Here is a 22,500-nt window from a genome sequence, read left to right as displayed (position 1 = left end):
ACCAAGAGCCAAAGGCCAGCATCTTCCTTTACCAAGTGAGTCAATTCTTCTGTGTTCCTCACACTGATCTTGTGAGTGCGCTCGGCTGATCTCTTGCCCTATTTAGTAGGAAGCCTCCTACGCCCTCTTCTTCTTCTTCAGGCATCACGCCTAACAATCCTCCACCTGAGTGTGGCCTGCTCGCATGAAACCTGGGAAGGCAGGGCTTCTCCCTGCTCGGCATGCCGACTTGTCCCTCCTCATGGTTTTGGCTATAAAGACACAGGGAAAAGTCACAGAGGGGCGATTACATACTGGGGAAGTTTATTCTTAAACCCTAGCTAATTAACACGACACCACCCCCTCGTGTGGTGACACGTAACACAAGCTCACAGGTTCCCTTCTTACTTACATCGAGATGCCTCCTACATGTCCACAGACCAAGCAACTCTGCACAATGCTATATTCCCGATTAAATTCTTCCATCTACCCTCAAAACTTTCACAATATACATACATACATATACACACTGTATTGCAACTGGTACTTTTTAGGCCTGGTGTTGGCTTAAGGTGGCTGGCTAAAGATCCCAAGGTCTTGAGTTCTAAGCCCTTTTCAAGCCATTGAATTAACATCAGGTAGGGTTGACAGCCTGTCATCCTTTGGAGGTCGGCAAAATGAGTACCAGCTAACTGAGGTAATAACCATTCGGAGTAACCTGCTGCAGAGTGGTGACCCATCCAGAACTGTATTCCTTGCCAATGAAACTGCCTCAGCAGCCCTATGCGCCTTACGGTACAAAAGGAATGGTATTATTAGTATTAGATATCGTTTTTGGCCACATCTCAATGGTGAGGAATTACTTAAAAAAAATAAATTCTCATGCCTGTATCTTCACCAATATCAAATTGATTTGTCCTTATCACATACCTAACGTGTCCACCATGTTTATTCCAAATTTTCAATCACCGAGATATCGTGCTATATATCGTTTTTGGCCCCATCTCTCAATGGTGAAGAATCACTTTGAAAATTCTACTATGCTGACCAGATCTGAATCTTCACCAAAACCTAATAATTTCGTTCTTATCACACACCCAACCTCTCCAACAAATTTTGTCTGAATCCATCCACAACTTTGAGATATCCTGTTCACAGACAAAGACGGGCAGGGGTGAAAAAAATAACCTCCGTCCACCTTCAGTGGTAGAGGTAATAATTACACACCACATAAAAGTCTTTCTGGCTTCAATAGTGCCAGATACCTAATGTAAAGCATTACTGCAAAGCTTTTCTGGCTTTGCACTGAAGAATTTGAAAAGAACCACAACCGAAGCTTTGCAATGGACTTGTTTAATCCATGCTCCCTTACTGGAGCTTGTAAAAATAACTTTACAACAAAACTCCAACTAAAGCTGGTACTGTATACCTTTCAACCAAATGATCAATGAAAAGCCCTCTGACTTCAGTTGTGCCAGACAACTCCATCCACTCATGACTGGTGTCCAAGCAGCATTGGCTGACTGCCACTCAAAACCAAAGTTCTTTATACTTCTGTTGGCCAGAAAAAACAACTGCAGATAGGAAAGAAAAAAAAAAGACAAGAGCGCGCGTGCGCACACACACACACCTTTGCTCCAAGGCTACTTCAACCTGTAAATGTGAACTAGTGTCAACTCAAACCTTTGAAGAGCTTGTGTCATTTATTGCAATATTTAAGTCTTGAATGCCCGATTTTGGTATCAAGATTCTAGTCTAGTCAAGTCAAGAATCTCAAGATTCACATTACAAAATGATCTTTAGTGACTGGTGATCAATAGTAATACTGTTGTGTTTAGAAAATGCTCACTGAGAAGCAGTTTCCTAGATAAACTCATCTCTCCTATCATACAGACGCTCACTTTACCACTAGACGTTAGAAGAACTTGAGAATTGTTGCCATGGTTTCCATCATGTATGGTTCAGATACATAATATAATGATTAGTTGTGCTCCATATATTTTTTAAAGGGACAGTTTTGTTTTGAAATCGAAAACTTGATCCACTTCTACCACAAAATAAAGCTTAATCTTTTCAGCAAATGAAAAATAAAACCATCATTTGCATCTTTCTCTGTGCACCAATACTATCTGATGAATGGCTGCAAAGTGCTCTGCCACAAAGAAAACAAAGGTAGGCATAAAGCACTGGACAGCAAGCTTTTTAAAACCTATTTGTTTAGGGTCGTCATCCTTCTGTCTTCAAAATACCATAACCTTCTGCAATACAGTTGAGCAAATGGCTTGTGGATTGGCAAACCACGAGAGGAAAAAAAAAATTAACAAAGAATACTCAAGCCTGGATTAATGGACCCATCGAGGACTTCAGAGTTTAAGCAAGCGATCATCTTAAAAATTATGGATTGAATAAACAGAGGGTCAATAGAACCATGCAAGCTGCAGTGGGAAGGCAAGCATGTTAACTGCTGCTGTCCACGATGGTTGGTATGTTTCGATTAACGTTTCTGTTGATTCCATCCATTGTTCTTCCTGTTCTCCGATGCAGAAAACTAGCCCTCATGATCATGACTAGTTTTCCATTACATTTTAAGAATTGTTTTCCACTTGAGACAACAACCAAATGGGAGGGGAGTGGGTTAGGGGGCTTTTACAGAGATAAAACCAACACTAAATTGGAAAGAAAAGCAGGTTCATGCATAATCTCAGCCATGCAATGTCCAATTGTACTATGTTCACCAACTCACAATGTGGGACATCCTTCCTGGGTCTTAATAATCACCATTGACACATCCTGACCCTTCTCCCCCAGATGCTTTTGTATTTGCTCCATCTGATATATTTCTTATCTGTGGCCTCTGGAATCACCAAACATAGTGCACCCTGTTATGACTCAGAGGCTCACAGTTTGAAAACACAGATGTTTGAATACCTGTTGTAAAGGAATCAGAGAAACCTTTTCTGCTCTTCTTTTTGCCATGTGGAAGAGAACCTCTCTGAATAATGTTTTTCTTTGTTTGTTTGTTTTAATTTCTTTGAAATGAGTGAAGGGCAGCAAATTCATGCAAGCAATACAACCAAGCGGGCATGACGAAAGAACGAACGAATGAAGAAAGATGTGCATAGCACGATACTTGCGAAATCCAAATAAAGGGGTCTAGAAAGTTTTTTTAAAAACAAAAAATTCTCTAATGGGGTCTAAAAGGTGTAAGGGCTCTAAATGTCTGAAATGTAAAGTTCCAACAGTCCATAATTAATAGACGTGGTCAAGGTCCAATTGCCCGTAATTAAGACATACATCGGTTGACAAAAACTTCACCTTGAAGTCCACAAGGAGGGTTCACTGTCCACGCATGTTTTTCGGTTTCATATACAGTACCTGTATAAGCATAGATATCAAATGAATCGGCTGAAAATTCACAATTTGTGACCTTCATCTTTGACCTTTTGATATTTTGACCTCAAAAAATTGGCTTCCAAATTGTCAGTACCTCGACCATGTGGCAAAGTTTTGCGAAGATTGGAATGAAAATGTGACCTGCAAGCGATTGCCATATTCTTTGATCACCAATTGAACTGCATGCCAATGTTTGCTGCATTGTATAAAAGCAAAGAAAGAAAGCCTCCCTTGAGGAGGGTGAAATTATCTAAAATTTCATTAAAAAAAAAAAAAAAATTGTCTAAAATGCTGGCACACGTCGAGTACGTATGGGTAAGTTTTGTATACGTTAAGAGCATGCTGGCAAACGCCGTAGTACGCCGAGTTGTTAGACAAATTTTCCATGCTTGAAATTTTTGACGTATGCCAGCGTATGACTCGCACGTTCCGCATATGCTGGCCATAAGTTGTAGGCACGTCGACACACGTTACTTGTAAGTTACTCATAAGTCGAAACACGTCGAGGTAATGGTTAGCGTCGGTGTTCCAGACACCCTGGTTTTTTTTGTTGTTTTTTTTCTTCGGTATGACGGTGATGTTGTCACTCCAATTTCTAGTGCGGTTATAATATAATACTAGCTGAAACCCCGTCACAGACGGATTCCGTTCATTCAACCACCCTCACCAGCTCACACACACTCGAGGGATATGGAGTGGACAGGGTGTGCTTGCCCCCGCCTACTCATCCCCCGCCCCTGCCCCATTCAATTTGCTTACCCCCGCCCAAAAATGTAATTACCCCGGCCCCGCCTCTTCACTCCCCGCCCCCCGTCTTTTGATTCCCCGCCCCACTTGTCCCCGGCCCCCCACCCCCCTGTCCACCCCCTCACACTCAACTCCGCCTAATTCAACCCAGTCCCCGCCCCATTTCCCCCTGTCTCCCGCTTTCAATTTGCTTACCTCCGCCCAAAAATTTGCTTACCTTGCCCCCCGCCCCTTCACTCCCCCCCCCCCCCTCTTCCTCCCCCCCCCCCCTCTCTTCCCCCCCCGCCCACGCCTCTTCACCCCCGCCCCCGCCTCTTCACCCCCGCCCCCACCTCTTCACCCCCCGCCCCCGCCTCTTCACCCCCCCGCCCCCGCCTCTTCACGCCCCGCCTCTTCACGCCCCGCCCCCGCCTCTTCACCTCCTGCCCCCATCTCAACGAAAAGTGTTTATTCTGCTTCAGAGTTGAAAGTTGACTATTGCCACTATGCGCGATGCACTCTTACAGGTACGAAGTTTCTTTCAGTCCAGGTCACAGTATCGAGAAAAACGTGACGCGACCGCGAGGAGGAGCACAAAATTGGTCCTTCGGTATTAATAGATAGATAGATAGATAGATAGATAGAAGATACAGTAGACGCCGCTTTATAAATCCACGGTTATAAAATCCAGCCGCTGATTGTGACAAAAATGAGTTGTAACGGAATTTTACATCGAGAAATCAGCCGTTTAATAAATCCACCTGCTTGGTACGTGTGCGGTCTCAACCTAAGCTTGATGTAGTATATGCGCTGCCGCAGAGTGAAAAAAAAACAAAAAAACAACAGCAACTGGTGACGGACTTCGAATCCCGCCGCCGCTCGAATCCCTCCGACCCCGAATCCGAATAGCCAAGGGAAGAAAGCGACGACGAACCCGAGCCGATGCCAACAGCGGCAGAGATGCGGACGGCACTCGCCAAATTGGACAGGGGATGCAGCTATCAGGTTTTGCCCATCCCGATTTCCGCCACGTGACGGATTCAATAAAGGAACATTTGTGCAAAACCCTCCCTCCCAAGCAAGCGACCTTTGAGAGATTCATTTGAACAATCCCCTAGTCACCGTTTGATAAATCAATGTTTTTGTAGCATAAAGCAGTGTTTAACAACATTCGCTTTTTGTCTTATCTATCCAGGAGGTGGCTGAAAATAGGTTCTCCGCTTAATAAATCCAAACAGCGTGGTTCCATGGTGGATTTATAAAGCGGTGTTACTGTACAATGTTTCTTGTTACATTTTTTGTGTCAAATTCACATTCTGAGGTAGTCACCATGTGCAGAAGAGGATTTTACATTGCAGACGCTATTTTCGAGGAGTGGAATTAGTAATTACACCTCTCAGCAGTAATTTTCTGATGACGGACGTAATGGCGTCAGCGAATAACCGATGATGTTATGACGTCCTGATGCCTCTCAGCGGTGACGTCACACGTCGCCATGTAAACGAATGTAAAACGAAAAGTGTTTATTCTGCTTCAGAGTTGAAGTTTGACAATTGCCACTATGTGCGATGCACTCTTACAGGTACCATGTTTCTTTCAGTCCAGGTCACAGTACAGAGAAAAACGTGACGCGACCGCCAGGAGGAGCACAAAATTGGTCCTTCAGTATTAATATATAGATAATTAATAGGCTGCCGCTCAACGATTTAAATCATAACTGCATTAGAAATCGAAGTGTCAACATCACCGTCATACCGAAGAACAAAAAAAACCATGGAGTCTGGAACACTGACGCTAAACATTACCTCGACGTGTTTGGACTTATGAGTAACTTACAAGTAACGTGTGTTGACGTGTGTCAACAATCGCGTAACGTGCCTATAAAACTTATCGCCAGCATATGCGGAACGTGTGTCATACGCTGGTATACGTCGAAAAATTTTCAACATGCTGAAAATTTGTCGACGTACTCGGCATACCACGACATATGCCAGCGTGCTTCAGCGTGCTCTTAACGTATACAAAACTTACCCATTACGTATTCGACGTGTGCCAGCGTATTCGGCAAATTTTTCATGCGTCGGCATACGCTGGCAAAAACGTCAAGGTGTGACAGCGGCTTGACACTTCGATGTCTCGTGCGGCTACGATTTGAATCGTCGAGCCGCAGCCTATTAATAGCCTACGCCACGTGATCGTCGGCGATAAGCTGCCGCACGCTATGCATAAGTTAGACTATCGTTGGGCATAGGCTGTGAACGCCGACAACACGCTCAGCATTCGTTGATATAAGTTATCTATATGTTATCGAAACGTTCTGTGTACGTTACTAATACATTATGCATACGTCCAAATCGTTATGAATACGTTCAAAACTGGAAAAAAAACATCAATAGTTCAGCGTACGCCAGCATTTTACATACATTTTAACTAATTCCAAAACAGCGTTTTACATACATTTTGATACCTTGCCATATGCTGGCTAAAACGTCAAGGTGTGACAGGGCCTTTAGATTGGTCAATAAGCTGAAGGCTCTCTTTTTACTTCCCACTGAAAGTTACTTTGGTACACACACAAGCCTAATTATGTACAATGTCCCAATAATGGAAGAGGTACACTACATACAACAATAAAATTGTGGCAAAAGAAGAGATCATTTACAGTAGTCTTTCCTATAAGAGCAGGACTCGGCCCCAAGTGATGATTTTCCAATGAGGAGAGCCATTCATTCATCCTCTTGAACAGTATAATGTCCTTTCCATTACATTTTGCAATTCCTGAAGACAGCATATCCACCTTTATGAATACAGTAGCCGAACACACAGGGCCGCCCTCCATCAAATGATGCTCCAGGCAAGGGGCGTCTTTGGCGCACCCTCTCCATTTATTCAACTTTTTAATATCCTTTTAGGCGGTAGTGAAGGCAGGCAGTAGTGAGGGGTTATCAATGGGGTACTGAGGGCAGGCAGTGGTGAGGGCTTATCGAGGGGGTGTTGGGGGCAGGCAGTGGTGAGGGGGTAATTGAGGACAGGCAGTGGTATGGGGTTAGCGAGGACAGGCAGGGGTCAGGGGGTCGTGAGGACAGACAGTGGTGAGGGGGGTAGCGAGTGCATGGAGTAGTGAAGGGGTAGTGAAGACAGGTAGAGGGAGGTGAGGGGTATTGAGGGCAGGCAGCAGTGAAGGTAAACAGTGGAGAAGGAGGTGGCGAGGACATGCAGTGGTTGTGTATTCTGGTTAAGATTGTGTATTCTTCACCCCATAACTACCTCCACCTTCTCCATCCACCCCCCCCTAAAAGTTTTCATTTTTATTTGAACACTTTGGTGATATACCTGCACCTGTCACCACTTTTCTCATCCCCACTTCCCCACGCCCTCCCCCCCCCCACCTCAAAGTCAATTTGAAGGATTTATTAGTCCCCTACCAGTTTCACCAGAGGGGACTAGAGGTTTGTTCTCTGTGTCTGTTTGTCCGTCCATCCCCCTCACCTGTGGTTTTCAGACTTTTTTCCCCTAACAAATCTAACTAACAACTGAAACAAGACTAACAAATCAACTGAAAATTGGTGCATGGCTATATTATGATGAGTTACAGAACAAGTTTGAGTCTCAGGGAGTTTCATCAACTTTTCACAGAGTTATGCCATTTTTGGACTTAGAAAATATCACATCGGTTGGGGACATGTATTGAAAAGCAATTCTCACTCTTGTTTAATCTGGTGTTGGTGTAGAGCAGGCATGATGGGCCAAATCCAAAGAGCCTCCTCTTGTACCAAATTTCCTTGCAATATCATCACGTTGGGCTTACCCCAAGCCAAGCGTCCCCCCTGAGCCTGGCAACCCCGAAATCCAGCTCTGCTAACACATAACAAGGTGGTTTGACATTGTTGCAAAGAAGCAATGCATGGAGCTTGGAAACCAAATCTCTCTGTGAGATACCTTACTTTTCTCCAAATGATTATTTATACTAATAAAAAGCAATGGGTGTGTGTGTGTGTACGTGTCAGAGTGTGTGTGTGTGTGTGTGTGTGTGTGTGTGTGTGTGTGTGTGTGTGTGTGTGTGTGTGTGTGTGTGTGTGTGTGTGTGTGTACGTGTGTGTGTGTGTGTGTGTGTGTATACATCTACTCCACAACTCCAAAACCATAAAACCAATCAGCCTGAAACTTTGCATGCATACGAAGAAAACTCCAAGGAAGTGCAAGAGTAAAAAATTTGGTGTTTGGGTAAAGGCCCAGTCACACCTTGACGTTTTAGCCAGCTTATGCCGATTTTTGGAAAATTTGTCTAAAACGCTGGTACACGTCGAATACGTTATTGGTAAGTTTTGATAACATTGAGAGCACGCTGAAAAACACTGCCATACGTCGTTGTACGCTGGCTTTAAACATTGTACTTTTCGGTTGTCCTCAAATTTTCTATGCTTGAAATTTTAAGACTTATGCCAGCATATGACTCACACGTTCCGCATAACGCTGGCCATAAGTTGTAGGCACGTCACGCGATCGTTGACACACGTTACTTGTGAGTTACTCACAAGTCGAAACACGTCGAGGTTATGTTTAGCGTACCCGAAAGTTATTTCTAACCTATGAGTAACGTGTTGTACTCACGTTACACAAATCGGTGACACACATCAACACACGTTACTTGTAAGGTGCTCATAAGTCGAAACACATCAAGGTAATGGTTAGCGTCAGTGTTCCAGACTTCCTGGTTTTTTTTTTTTTTCGTTTTTTTTCTTCCTTCCTTAGGTATGATGGTGATTTTGACACTTCGATTTCTAGTGCGGTTATAATATAATATAATTAATAGGCTGCCGCTCAACGATTTAAATCATAACCGCACTGTACACTGAACACCGTCATACCGAAGAAAAAAAAAAACCGGGAGTCTGGAACACTGACGCTAACCATTACCTTGACGTGTTTCGACTTATGAGTAACTTACAAGTAATGTGTGTGGACGTGTGTCAACGATCGCATATCGTGCGTACAACTTATTCCCATCGCATGCGGAACGTGTGTCATACGGCAAGTACGTCGTAAAATTTTCAACATGTTTAAAATTACAAGACGTACTCCACTTACTACGACGTATGATAGCGTACTTTAGCGTTTTATTCACGCATACCAAACTTACCCATACCGTAGTCAACGTGCGCCAGCGTTTTAGACGCATTTTTCAGAGGTCGCCATACGCTGGCAAGATCGCCAAGGTGTGACTGCGATGTTGACACTTCCATTTCTGCGGCAGTTATGATTTGAATCGTTGTGCGGCAGCCTTTTCATAACCTACGCCACGTCATCGTCGGCGATGCGTGCAGCGCGCTATACATAAGTTAGACTATCGTTGGGCATAGGTTGTGAAGGCTGACAACAGGTTCAACATTCGTTGGTATAAGTTATCTAGAACACAACAAAACGTTCTGTGTCCATTACCAATACGTTATGCATAAGACCAAGTCGTTATGAATACGTCTGAATCTTTAAAAAAAAAAACATCAAAAGTTCAACGTAAGCCAGCGTTTTACATACATTTTAATACGTTGCCATTGCTGGCTAAAACGTCAAGGTGTGACTGGGCCTTTAATTAAAACACCCCTTTTGAAGATAATTAACTGCATTGTTTAATTATATCCTTCATCAGGCGATCCTCGGCCACTTCGCTCTCTAGATCTAAAGGCGTTTCCTGGGTAACCTCGCTGAGGTCTGAACCACCATGTTTTTTGGCCTGCTCAACCATGCCTTCCTTGACTTGGAAAAGGCCACAACGATTTCTTAACGATAAAGTTTTTTTTTTTTTTTTTACTTTCCTCGCTCATTATATCGAATGCCTTTTCATCATAACTACATCGCTTTTGTAAGTATTGTAGTTTTCAAATTAGGAACTTGGAGCAATTTAATGCATTATATGATACGATTTTCTACGACCTACTCTCACGGACTAATTAAAGTATATCATCGAAATATTATTTCGCTTTTTTAGGATCGGATATCGTCCAGATTAAATAAGTGTCGAAATCTGTTGTGAAATCTGATAATTTAAAAAAAAAAACGAGTCTTATAAATGAGGCGATGTACCTATTTACTTTAAACAGGTAAAGCTATGGTTTCCTCCTCTATAAATGTACAAAAAAAGTGAAATTTCCAAATCATTAAACTTATCTTTTTCCACTGCTTGGAGAATTATTTTGAGTGAACAAAAAAAAATTAGGACAAGCCAGTAGGCGACATGGCTGTTCGCTTTAGATGGAAAGCTGGCGGACGTGACGAGCCGACATTCATGTACATGCTATCAATCAATATAGCACAATAAATATGATTATTACAGCCCTCTTAGTTTGCGCCGAGAAACCCGCCTTGTGAAATTTCAGGCATGTTTCCAAAGAGACTCTAACAAATGGCAGCCCTGGTAATTCCATTTATCGATTCGCAAATGATTTTATTTTTTTTATATGATGCTGTAAGATATTCTCCTTGGGCACAAAAAAAACAGGTCCCTCGGAGGTTCAGTTTCGGAGGAATTGATTTTTTTTGTACAGTCCACAATAAGTGTACGAGGTATGATAAAGTATTTTAGCTGTTGCTAAGGCCTAAGTCACATTTGCTCTACGGCGAGGATACGGCGGCCGTACGCCCTCTGAATTGACAGAAACGTGCGGCGGCCGCAGAGTTTCTGCGCTGGCCTCAGGGTGGCCCTACGCCGTTTGGCTATCTTTTACAGGCCATAGGGGTCGCCGTGGAATTATAACGCGGAGTTATAACTTTTTTCATTTCTACGTTCTCCGTAGCAATTCGACAAGCCGAAAAAAAAAAAAACTGGTAAAAAAAAATGAACCCACTCGTTACCGTACGGCAACCCCACGTTTTCGGTCTCCACAATTTCTAAATACGCCGTGCGGCTCCCCGAAAATAAAAACATATGTGACTGCTACATTGTGTGACCATGAAAATACTGCGGCCGCCGTATAATTGCTAGTGGCCGTCGATTTTGGAGACCCCACGGCCGCCGTGGGAAATGTGACTTAGGCCTAAGCAATGGAGGTGTGCATAGCAACCATTCATTTTTGTGTATATGCTAGCCACATTGTACACATTTGACCCAAGTTTCATCAAAATCGGACTTTTTCTCTTAGAGATATTCGCAATTAACCGTTTCTGAAATGTTCGACATGTACTTGCCCAAAACCTATCTCCTCCTACAAATATTTTTTGTTAGGGCTGCAAATTGGCATGAAGGGAGCTGGATAGATTGCGCACAGAACTCTAAGCTTCGATTTTTTGGGGGATTTTTTTCGATTTTTTTGACCACTTTAAAGGGCCGTTGCTATGCCGTTGCTCGGGCCCGGGGTCCCATATTCGAAAGTACACGATTCCCAGAAATATTGGTCTTACCTACCAAATTTCATTGGAATCGGTTGAGTGGTTTAGCCCCTAGGCTTGACCAAAGTTTCGCAGACAGACAGACAGATGGAAATGTCCAGAATAAGGGTGCTATAAGAGCAGCCAATTAGCAAACTAATACACAATAACCAAACAACTTTAATTCTTCTATCGAAATAAAGTTATTCAGAACAAAAATATCCGTTCAATGTTGCACAAGATATCACACAATTCACTGCATTTTTAAGATAGCTGGACCCAGTAACGAAAGTTTGTCTCATGTCAAAGCGAGAAATCCGAAGAAATAGAGCTCTCACTTTCGTCCTCACGGATAATGTTTTGGATTTCAGAATCAGGTCTGATGACTGCATCCACACATCCAGGTCCTCAGACAGTTATTTCCTTAAATGCATGTTCAGATTAGCCCCATCCCCATGTCTAATGGGATTTAAATGTGATGCATTGAGAAGGGTAAAGAATAGATCCCCTCTCTTATGGCAAGCTTTTTTCTTAACGACAGACACGTTTACACACATTTTTCACGAGCTCTGACACCCGCCCTTATTTTTCCTCAGCAACATTTATACACACATTTCTTTCGCGAGCGTTGGCGCCTTTATTTTAACTCAGCAACGTTTATGCACGTATTTCTTTCACAAGCGCCGACCCCGCCTATTTTGTGAGTGCACGGGTCATCATGGTAACCGTGCGCAAATGGGGTGGGGTGAGCTTGGGACGGACTCTGTGCCCACCGAGACGGGCCACAGATATAAAAAAGAATTGGAGGTCTGTTCTGAGGAGAAGAAAGCGAGAGGGTAAGCGAGCCAAAAAGAAAGCCAAAGAGAGGAGAGAAGTAAGCGCGAGAAGTGAGCAAGCAGTGGGTGTAAGCACACAAAAAAGGAGAAGAGAAGCGAGCAAGAAGTGAGCAAGCGAGCGTGTGGTGCGCGTGTGGGTGTGAGCAGCGCCAACGATGAGACAATGCGTCCTTCTCAGTGCTAGAGCAAGCGAGCATGTGGTGCGTGTGTGGGTGTGAGCAGCGCCGACGAGTGAGGCATGGATCGGTCACCGAGTGAGGTGCGGGTCAGTCACCGACGGACTGTGTGGGTCACTGGACGTCACCAGTTTCGTGAAGTGTGGGGAGCTGCCCGTGTCACAGCACCAGACGATCTCTGTGCCCTCCCAGACGTCAAATGGCATTCAAGGATGTTCGCGAGAGGGTGCACGCCAAAGCTGGGTGCTGGCAACGGACGTGACGCGCACGCACACATTTCAGGACGTTTTCACTTCACAGACAACTACTCTCTGGTGAGCGAGACGACTCTTCTCCCCCCCCCCCCACCCCCCGAATGATCTGTTGGGTACCCTTGTCTGTGTTTACCTGAAAGCAAGTCAACCCCCGATAAGCATCTGCTCTTTGTCTCTTTCCTGTCATTTTGATTGATTTTTCCTGATTAACTATTCATTTATTTACCTCAGAAAATAAAAAGTTCTTTTTATTTATTTATTTTATTATTAATAAATCATTTGTCGATTTCCAACCTGTCCGTGTTTGTCCTTTCCTTCCACTGGTCTCGCATTGTCCGAACCTAGATAGACTGGGAGGTAATTACCATAGACTTGACCAAAAATAGTCGGCATGCACCAGTGGTTTAAACGCTCGGCCGCCCTAATTAAAATCGAATTGAGATAACATTGGTGCTTTGTAGAGGGCGCGCTCCCCGCTCAGGTAACCACGTGACCTCTAGTTAAACGGCATAATTAAACGGTGGACACTGGAACTCGTGGTTAACTGGATGGCATTCATGGTTCTAAAACAACCCACCGTACCACAACGTTAATTGTGAGTGGTGGCCCCAGGTCCGGCTGTTCCGAGGACAACAGGGGATTAATCCCCCTGAGTGACAAGCTGGTGTCTTGGTACCCATGGCTGCAACAATATGCGACACAAATTTGATCAGATATATCTGGAGAAAAGTGTGACACACACAAATGATTACAGTAAATCCTCCACAGAAAGGTGGAGTTCAAAAGTTCAAAACAGACATAATTATTACCTCCACCACCAGTGTGGACAGATTTTGTGTTTTCACCCGTTTGAGCAGGATATTCCTAAAAGTTATGGGTGAATTCATACGAAACTTGGTGGACAGGTTAGGTGTGTGACAAGGACAAATCGATTCGATTTTGGTGAGGATCCAGATCCTAAATTTTTTTTCAAGCCATTCTTCACAATTGAGAGATCGGACCAACTAATAATATATAGCACGATATTTCAAAAAGTTATGGACCGGTTATGACAGAAATAGGCGTTTGAAATGGGTAGGTGACAAGAACAAGCCGATTAGATTTTGGTTAAGGTCTGGATGCAGATCTGGCCTATCAGTGGGATACAAAACAAACTGTACAGCCTGGCAGAGGTGCACACTCATTCGCACGCCGTTTTAGTATTGCATTGTGCGTTTTTACTAACAAACACTTTGGACGGGAATGCGTGAAAGAGCGAGGGCATCCAACAAAATAATGAAAAACTCGAGTTCATGGAACACCTTACCCCATGCAGTGTTCAAGTATATAATTAAATTGAAACAAAACAATGATTTTAAAGGTTGTTTTAAAAAAATTGGAAGTTTAGCACCATTGAAGCAGTCTTGTACACCACCTTATTCAACATGTCCAAGTAATGCAAAACTGGAGGTTTTAGAGGTGGTGGGAAGGCAATTTGTGTTGTGCAGTGTTCAATTATATAAATAAATTCAAATAAAAAGATTGTAAAAGGCAAATAAGAAAATTTGATTCCAGAAGTTTATCGCCGTTGATGCAGTGTCTATTACATCACCCCAAGATGTAACATTAGCTATTTGTGCCCGTTTGTGTCCTTTATGACATCTTTAAAAACAGTGAGTTTCCTGTTTGGAATGATTTTTAACTTTGTTTGACTGCCTTACAGGCACACAGACAGTGTGATAAAAAAAATAACAAACCCAAAAACATTTTTTTACTGCTCTCTGCACATGTGTGATCGGGACCAATTCAGTCAAATGACAGCTAAACTACAGGTTCATTTTTCGATTCATGTTCAAAATATAACACTCAATTGAAATCAAGCCATTCCTCGATCATAAACTGATGTTTGTGGATGGACAGATAAAAGTGAACCAATTACTTAACCCCACTTTTCACTTCTCACTCGTGGGGTAACTTCAATGAAGTGTAAGAGTAGGTCATTTAAAACAAGGCAGTAACAAACTCGATGCCAAGAGGAGGTTCTCAGTACCAGTAGTCATTTCATTCACAAGAAACACCTGCTCCTTTCGAAAGCAGCCTGGGAGGGGGAAGGAGGGAGGGGGAGAGATAGTGGGAAAAATACATTTTGTGCCACGGCCAATAGATAATTCTCCGATTTTTTTTTGTGCGTGTGCCCAGGACCTGACCCTGTGCACTGTCAACATGTATGCAAAATTTGGTGGAGATTAGCCAAGCCATGCTTTTTTTTTTTTCTACGATTTTCAGATGTACACACATTATTATATTAATATGCTAAGCCATATTTTGTGGACGTATCTCCTCCGAAACTGCCGGACAGATTGTCGTTACTTTTGGCATGCGGGTGCTCTGTGGTCTAATGCACAGCATAGGCTATGTGAGATCACACCAGACGGACAGGTTTGGGAATTTTTGGCGATCTTCTAATTTTTACATTCGTTTGCATGGCGACGTGTGACGTCACCGCTGAGAGGTGTAATGACGTCATGACATCATTAGTCATTCGCTGACGTCATTACGTCTGTCATCGACAGACCGTCACCACCGAGAGGCGTAATGCCACTCCTGGAAAACAGCGTCTGCAATGTAAAACCCTCTTCTGCACATGCTGACTACCTCAGAAGGTGCACTTGACACAAAAAATGGAACAAGAAACATTGTATACAAAGAAATTCTATAAATCACATTGTGAACACTGGATATATTGACGTCCCAACGAACCCTCACTTCAGAAACTTCACGCGGAATGCGGGTTTGGCTCGTACATAGATAATTTGCCTTATTTAACACTGGCAGGGGTACCTGACATTGCCCGGTATATTTTTTGTCGAGGTGTAAAACACTTCCTGACACCCACGAAGGAATGGGGTGGAGGATCATTTAATATCATCTTTCACGTAGCTACAAAGACTTGGGCACTATAAAGAGATTAAAAAAAAATTGCCTAAAATATATTTTCCTAAGACACCCCGACACTCACTGATGAACCTCTGAAAGTTTGACGACAATCCGTTCAGCCATCTCTAGGAAAAATGGCAACAGACACAGACAGACAAACGGCTCATAGTATAGAAAATAGATAGTAGGATGGCACAAAAATTATCACATCATACAAAGCAACACTGCAGGAAAAATGCAAAGATGTGTGTGTGTGTGTGTGTGTGTGTGTGTGTGTGTGTGTGTGTGTGTGTGTGTGTGTGTGTGTATATATATATATATATATATATATATACATACACACACACACACACACACACACACACACACACACACACACACACACACACACACACACACACACACACACACACACACACACACACATATATATATATATAAATCTTCAGTGCATTAAAGCAGTGTGGTTAAATACTTAAAATGGTTAACAATCTGACAATTATCCACTCACGCTGCAGAAACATTCAAGACAATCACGCTGGCAGTGGTATGCAAGCAACACTGGATAAGTGTAAAATTTAATTTGGGATAACGCTTTTTAACATTAAATAGCAAGTTTAAAATCCCATTCTCCATCTGTAGCACATGCACATATTCTCATTATATTACAGGAAATAGGCAAGTAAACACACAAACATACTCAAAGTAGAAATCTCACGAGACAAAGTAGCCAGCTTGAGACAAACGCAGTGATTTAGTTTTGTGTACATCACTACTCATGCACAGAGAAGAAATGAACCGAGAGGAGCAGGAAGCATTTTAACAATCACAAACTCGAGTGAAGTCGATGGCCCACCATCACAAATCCCCACGCTTCCCACCTGAAACAAAGTTGAAAGATGGCAAAAAGGTACCACTAGAAATGACCCAATATAAAAAAGCTAACATTTCTTGTTTTGACCCGTGACCTTAAATCCCACCACCCGGGGCATGAACCGGGTTCAAATCCCAAAAATCATTATACATTTCATGCGTCCCCTAATATTAATTGCATAGTTTCATTTTTTCTTAAAGTTGAAAAATGTGGCCGAAATTACAGTTTTGGTGTTTGACCTTTTGACCCCGCTCCAGGGCCAGGGCCAAAACTGATGCTGCTCTTGCATCTTCGTGCCTTGTAGTGATTATAACTTCCAAGTTTGGTGAATTTCTACCCAACCGTTTCGGAGGAGATAGCGTGATGGACAGACAGACAGAGCCAATTACAATATCCCCCGGGTTTCCCCTCCCCCCCCCCCCAAAAGCGTGGGGATAACAAGTTACTTTGCACAATCCTGAAGAGACTTTGTCTGGTGAACTGTATGCGTGCATAGTGTGAGAGGTTGAATGGTATAAACTATAAAGGAAAACTCACAAAAACAAGTGTTGCAACTCAGCTCAGCTTTTTCCTTGTGGTCTGATGCGGTTAAGGTTTTTGGGACCTCAGGGAAAAAAAAAGTAAAAGAAAAGAAAAGCACATGACCCTGAGCTCAACTGGACATTAGGCTTCATTTGATCTCCAGGATACACTAAATAGTGTTGTAGTAGCAAATACTTTTGGCTGCACAATCAATGGAGATTCAACTTAGTTTGGCATGGGTATTTTAAGACGTTTCCAAAAACAAAAATATCATAAAATATCATACAGGGAGATAAATTATAAACCAAGGAGGTAATAGTTACACTGCAAATTAATTCAGTGAGGCCTCATCGAGAATGTGTAGTTTTGGCCGCCACATCTGAGAAAAGACATAGCTGCAATAGAGAGAGTTCAGCATCGGGCAATCGGATTGAGCAATGAGGAACGGCTGAAGGAGAAAGAACTTTACACATTGCAAAGGAGGTGATTACGAGATCAGATCGAAATATCCACGATGCTGGGAGGATGGGGGATGTAATGACAAAATAAATGCAGAAGAGTTTTTCAGCAGTACGGACAGTGATGGAACCTTGGGTCACAGCCCAAGAATAAAGCGGAGGGTTGTGTTAGCAGTCAGGCAGTTCTTTCACTCAATGAGTAGTAAATGCATGGCATGGCCTCCCTGGAAAAGTAGTGGCAGCAGAAACAGTGGATAATTTTAAAAATGAATTTGAAGTACCAAGAAACATTGTGTATAGAGAGATACATGGACATTGGCAGGATTGGTAGGTAGCTTGATTATGGGTTGGTGTTTGCATGCGTGTGTAGTGACAACAAGAGAATGATTCATTTATCTGCTGTGAAAGATGAAACATTGTCATTTTGGGCTTTACCCATTGTTGAAGCAAAGGAGAGAGACTGAGACAGACAGGAATTGGTTGATGTGGAGAAGGTGACATCACCAATGACATATTGTTACTAATTTGGAAGTTTACTGCACTCAACATACAGGTCCTATAGTTCAGTTACATCGATAAGTAAATGTGGATATATAGCTCCCTTTTTCCTTGTCTAATGGGTAATTAAATGTTTCTGCGCTGTGGAGTTATTTTGATAGTCAGGTTTTTCTTTTTTCGTATTTTACACCACCAATGATAACTACAACACCAACGAAAACCCTCTGCTCCAGGAATTGTCCGCAAGCTCGCTGAAATGCGGGTGTGTTCAGAATGCATTCGCGAACTTAATTTCATTCCCTAATATGGACACAAATCTAATCTCTTGGCTGCGCCCCAAGAAATGGAATGCGACAGCCCCCACCCAACGATGAGCGAACTGAATTCCATTCCCTAATATGGAGATGAATCGGCTCGCTTGGGCACTCCAAGAAATTGGATGTGACAGCCCCCATCGACGGCGACCGAGTCATGCCAGTAAACGAACCGAGCCGAGAGAGATAAGAAGGGAACAGAGAGACAGAAGTGCGCTCTTTTGGGTTCTTGTTCTTGGTCTTGGTTCTGGGTTGGTGGTTGTTCGGAGAGCACGGAAGGTGGTTGGTGATTCTTCGGTTGAATCGACTCGAGCAGATCGTGAAGGATCGACGCCTCGTCTTCACCAGCACGTGCTCTGGAGCGCGAGAGGATCCGCCGGAGCTCGGGAGGCTGATCACGGCTCGCCGGTGTCTGGATTCAGCTCGCCTCTCGCCTGTGCCCGGTTCGACTCAGCTCGAAGACCACATGAGGTGGACAGTTCCGACGCAGGTTCTGGTCTTCAGTTTGCCTCTCCATCCGAGCTGGGGGCCTTAATAAAGACCACTGTGTGTGTGTGTGTGTGTGTGTGTGTGTGTGTGTGTGTGTGTGTGTGTGTGTGTGTGTGTGTGTGTGTGTGTGTGTGTGTGTGTGTGTGTGTGTGTGTGTTGGTGGCATCAGTCTGCTAAGTAAAGAAGTGTTAAGTGCCTTGCTGTTCATACATGCTTATCAATATTCGGATAACTCTGCCCTTACGTGCTCCCCTCATTTCCCCATTGTTAATAAATATACCCATGTGTTTTTGTGTTTCTTTTATTGGTTTAACACGGTGTGTGTTGGAGAAGTTAGCAGACTGTTGCCGCTGTAAAAGGGACATTTGGCCCGACGGAAGCTTGGTGACCATCCACTCGGGTCACACACGGTTTGAGTACACTAGCGGCTCGTTCCGTACGGGTGCCGTCAAGGGTGTGGAGACTCGATAAATCGCCACGTGGAAATCTAGGTGTTTTGAAAATTGGCAAATAACCCTGCACCACGTGGTAGAAATATTGACGCTTCACGGTCCGATAAGGAACCCGTATTCTTCGGAGTTTTCCGAAGAAGTACGATCTAAATTCTGGGTGATCGGCAGAGTCAACTCTACGGCTCCATCTGGCGGTCGTGCTCGTCACCGACGCCCAGCCCCGCAACAAATTTGTGTCAGGAGAGGGTTTCGAACCCCTCCGGCTCCATAGAGAAATTTACGGGTCGAACCAGGGGTGTACGGAGCAAAAACCCCTTTTTTGACCTATGATGACCTTTTGACCGCAAAAATAAATAGGATTCTGTCGGACCATCAACTCAACCATTTGGTGAAGTTTCGTGAAGATCAGTTTAAAATTGTGACCTAGTGACCTATAGGCGATTAAAGGTGAGCAGACAGATAAACAAACAAACGGAAGCAATCAACATACTTGTAAAAATAAATAAATAAACAAACATTTTTTGCCGTCACAAACAGACAGAATAACAAAATTGACTGACCAATACACATGAAAAATCTTCAATTCTGCAAGTAACAAACAGACAAACAAAGACACAGACAGACAGACTAACACATGCAACCAACCAACAATATACTTGAAAAATCCTCGATTTTCGCAAGTAACAAACAAACAAACAAAGACACAGAGACGAACACATACAACCAACCAACAATATACTTGAAAAATCCTCGATTTTCGCAAGTAACAAACAAACAGACAGGTGAAAATATAACCTCCTTCCACCTTCAGTGGCGGAGGTAACAAAAACAAGAAATAGTGGTTTAGTACTCCTCGGGGGTCTAAGAAAGTCTGAGGTACCATTAAGAATTGGGGGCACTAATTGTAGAAACAAACCCTATCAATAAGCCTCTCCATATGCTACATGGGGGGGGGGGGTGGGCTTAATTAAATAAAGCAAAAGTGGATTCGAGAGAGCATGGTAAATAAGATAGCCTTCATTGCTCAAATAGTCGTTGCATAATCCAGTCATGGATAAACATGGAAAAAGTTTAAACAGCAACTTCAGTTCCTCAAACAAATATGAACACATAAAATTGCCCTTGACTGATCATCAAATTGATGTTTGATTTATAACCTCATTGCAAAGTGTAGAGAGGAAAAACTTATGACTGGAGGCAATATGCTGAGTCTATCATGCAATTGCATTGGGATTATCATGCAAAGGCAATCCAAAGTCCAAAAATAGGTCATGGCAGCACGTGGCTAGAAACAGCAGCACTGGAAAAAGTTTGTCTACGAGTCGATTTGAAGAAGTTTGACAGACACCACACAAAATGGATGATAAATTATGATTTTTTAAGAAAGAAAGAAAAAAAAAAAAGACAAGTCTTCAACTTCCTGTTCACAATTGATAATACTCGACAACAAATTTTCTGCAATTCTTCACGCCACGAAGAATTGGAGAAAATAATTAGAAAATATGCCAAAATAAAAAATATTTTAAAAATACAAGAGATGCAGCCTGTTTCAAAGACAGCAGAGATGACTATGAAATTAGGGTGCACAAAAACATCTACTTCCAGCACATGCACAATCAGTTGCAGATACTGCCAATGGCATCATTGGGACAAGGCAACAAACCATGAGCTCCAGAATGGTCTGGTGTATTGCCGAGCGTGTCAGACATGGCATCAAAATACAGCTCGTGTTCCAACATGACAATGCTCGGTCATATACAACCAGGATCACACAGGTATTCTTTCATACTAACTGCAGTTTAGGTGTTAGACTGGTTTGCAAGATCACTGGCCGTCAACCCCAATGAACACTTGTGGGATGAGCTGAGCCGCCACGTTTGAAATCAACTCTCTACACCCAAGAACATTGCCAAATTGCTACTACAGGCCTTGCAGCACTACTGATGGTCATCCCACAAAGTCTGGTGAGATGTTTGCTTCTGTCAATGCTTTGACAATATGGATATGCATCAAAGTGCAAACCGTCACACAGAATATCAAGACTCTGCGACCCATCACTTAATTTGTGACATCACCGACATTTGGCTTCCCACCAGTATCGGCATCAAATCTTCACCTGCAGTGAATGGACAATCGTATAAATACCATGATCTGCATCTTGAAGAATTACAACCACAGTGACTATCGGGGATGCCTCTTCGTGGTGGTTTTACTCCCCAGCGCAAGCTGGAGGTCAAATCTTACCTAAAAGCGGCAATATTGTTCACTCTATAGACAACTGAGGAGATGTGTATCCAAATTTGAGACAGAATTAAAAGAATCCACATTGGCTTTGGGAGAGCAATACTCACGCCCAGGAACGAAGCTGTCAACACCATGAATTCCCAATTACTGCACTTTAATGGCCAATTTTATGGTGTACACATCAATTGGGAGTGTCGTAGACAGCGAGTATTGACAGCACCATTGCATATCCAACGGAATCTCTCAATTCGCTACACCCGGTATGCCCCCTCACAACCTGTTCCTCAAAGTCAGCTACCCAATCATGCTACTTCGGAATCTTGATGCCCCACATTTACATATGTAATGCTACAAGATTGGTGATTAAACAAGTGTCACCGAAGCCACCATCATCACAGGAATTGCAAAAGGACGAGATGCTCCCATTCCCTGAATCCCCATTATTACATGGGCCTGACTGTTGAAGTCAAACAAATTCAGTTTCCAATACGAGTGAGTTTCACTGTGTCGATCAACAAAAGCCAAGGCCAAACTAAAAGTGGTGGGGATCGATTTGAGCGCTGGGTGCTTTTCTCATGGCCAACTTTACGTCGCTATTTCACGTGTAGGTTCACCAGAGAACCTGCACATTCTTGCAGCTAACAGCAGAACAAAGAACATTGTTTATGTGAATGCACTGTCATAAACAATATTGCGATCACCTCATGGACTATGCATTCAAATAATTTTCTCAACATTGTGGATGCTGAATGGACAATTCAGTCATGAAAATAAACGGAAACACATACCACCAGCTTAATACATGAACTTCTTTATTCTTCCGTCTGTATGATTGCCAACCGTGTTAAGTTACTGCCCTGAGGGTGCGAGTGCCCACTTAAAGTACCAGGTGAAGTTGTGCGCTACAGGATGAATTGAGTTTCCCCGGAACAACTGTCTGTCTGTCATCTTGTGTGGTTATTCTTGCCACCACTATAGCTAGCTTTTCCCACCACTGGGGATGAGTA

The 22,500-nt window shown here is 43.1% G+C and overlaps 1 protein-coding gene across 4 annotated transcripts in view; it reads right to left on the bottom strand.

The window, feature by feature from the left end:
* ZSWIM8 (zinc finger SWIM-type containing 8) overlaps positions 1–22,500 on the bottom strand; it is a 273,025-nt gene that overhangs the window by 213,619 nt on the left and 36,906 nt on the right. The window contains exon 4 of one of the 4 annotated variants that reach the window (XM_085863632.1): positions 14,756–14,803. The exons of the other annotated variants lie outside the window; for them this stretch is intronic. Coding sequence (XP_085719758.1) covers positions 14,756–14,803 — 48 coding nt within the window. The remainder of the gene's footprint in view (positions 1–14,755; positions 14,804–22,500) is intronic. 4 annotated transcript variants of the gene reach the window in all.

The sequence above is a fragment of the Eptatretus burgeri genome, chromosome 18, assembly GCF_056783735.1.
Source record: "Eptatretus burgeri isolate ZD-2024b chromosome 18, Ebu_testis_v1, whole genome shotgun sequence".
Lineage (NCBI taxonomy): Eukaryota > Metazoa > Chordata > Myxini > Myxiniformes > Myxinidae > Eptatretus > Eptatretus burgeri.
This window is presented reverse-complemented; position numbering and strand designations above follow the sequence as displayed.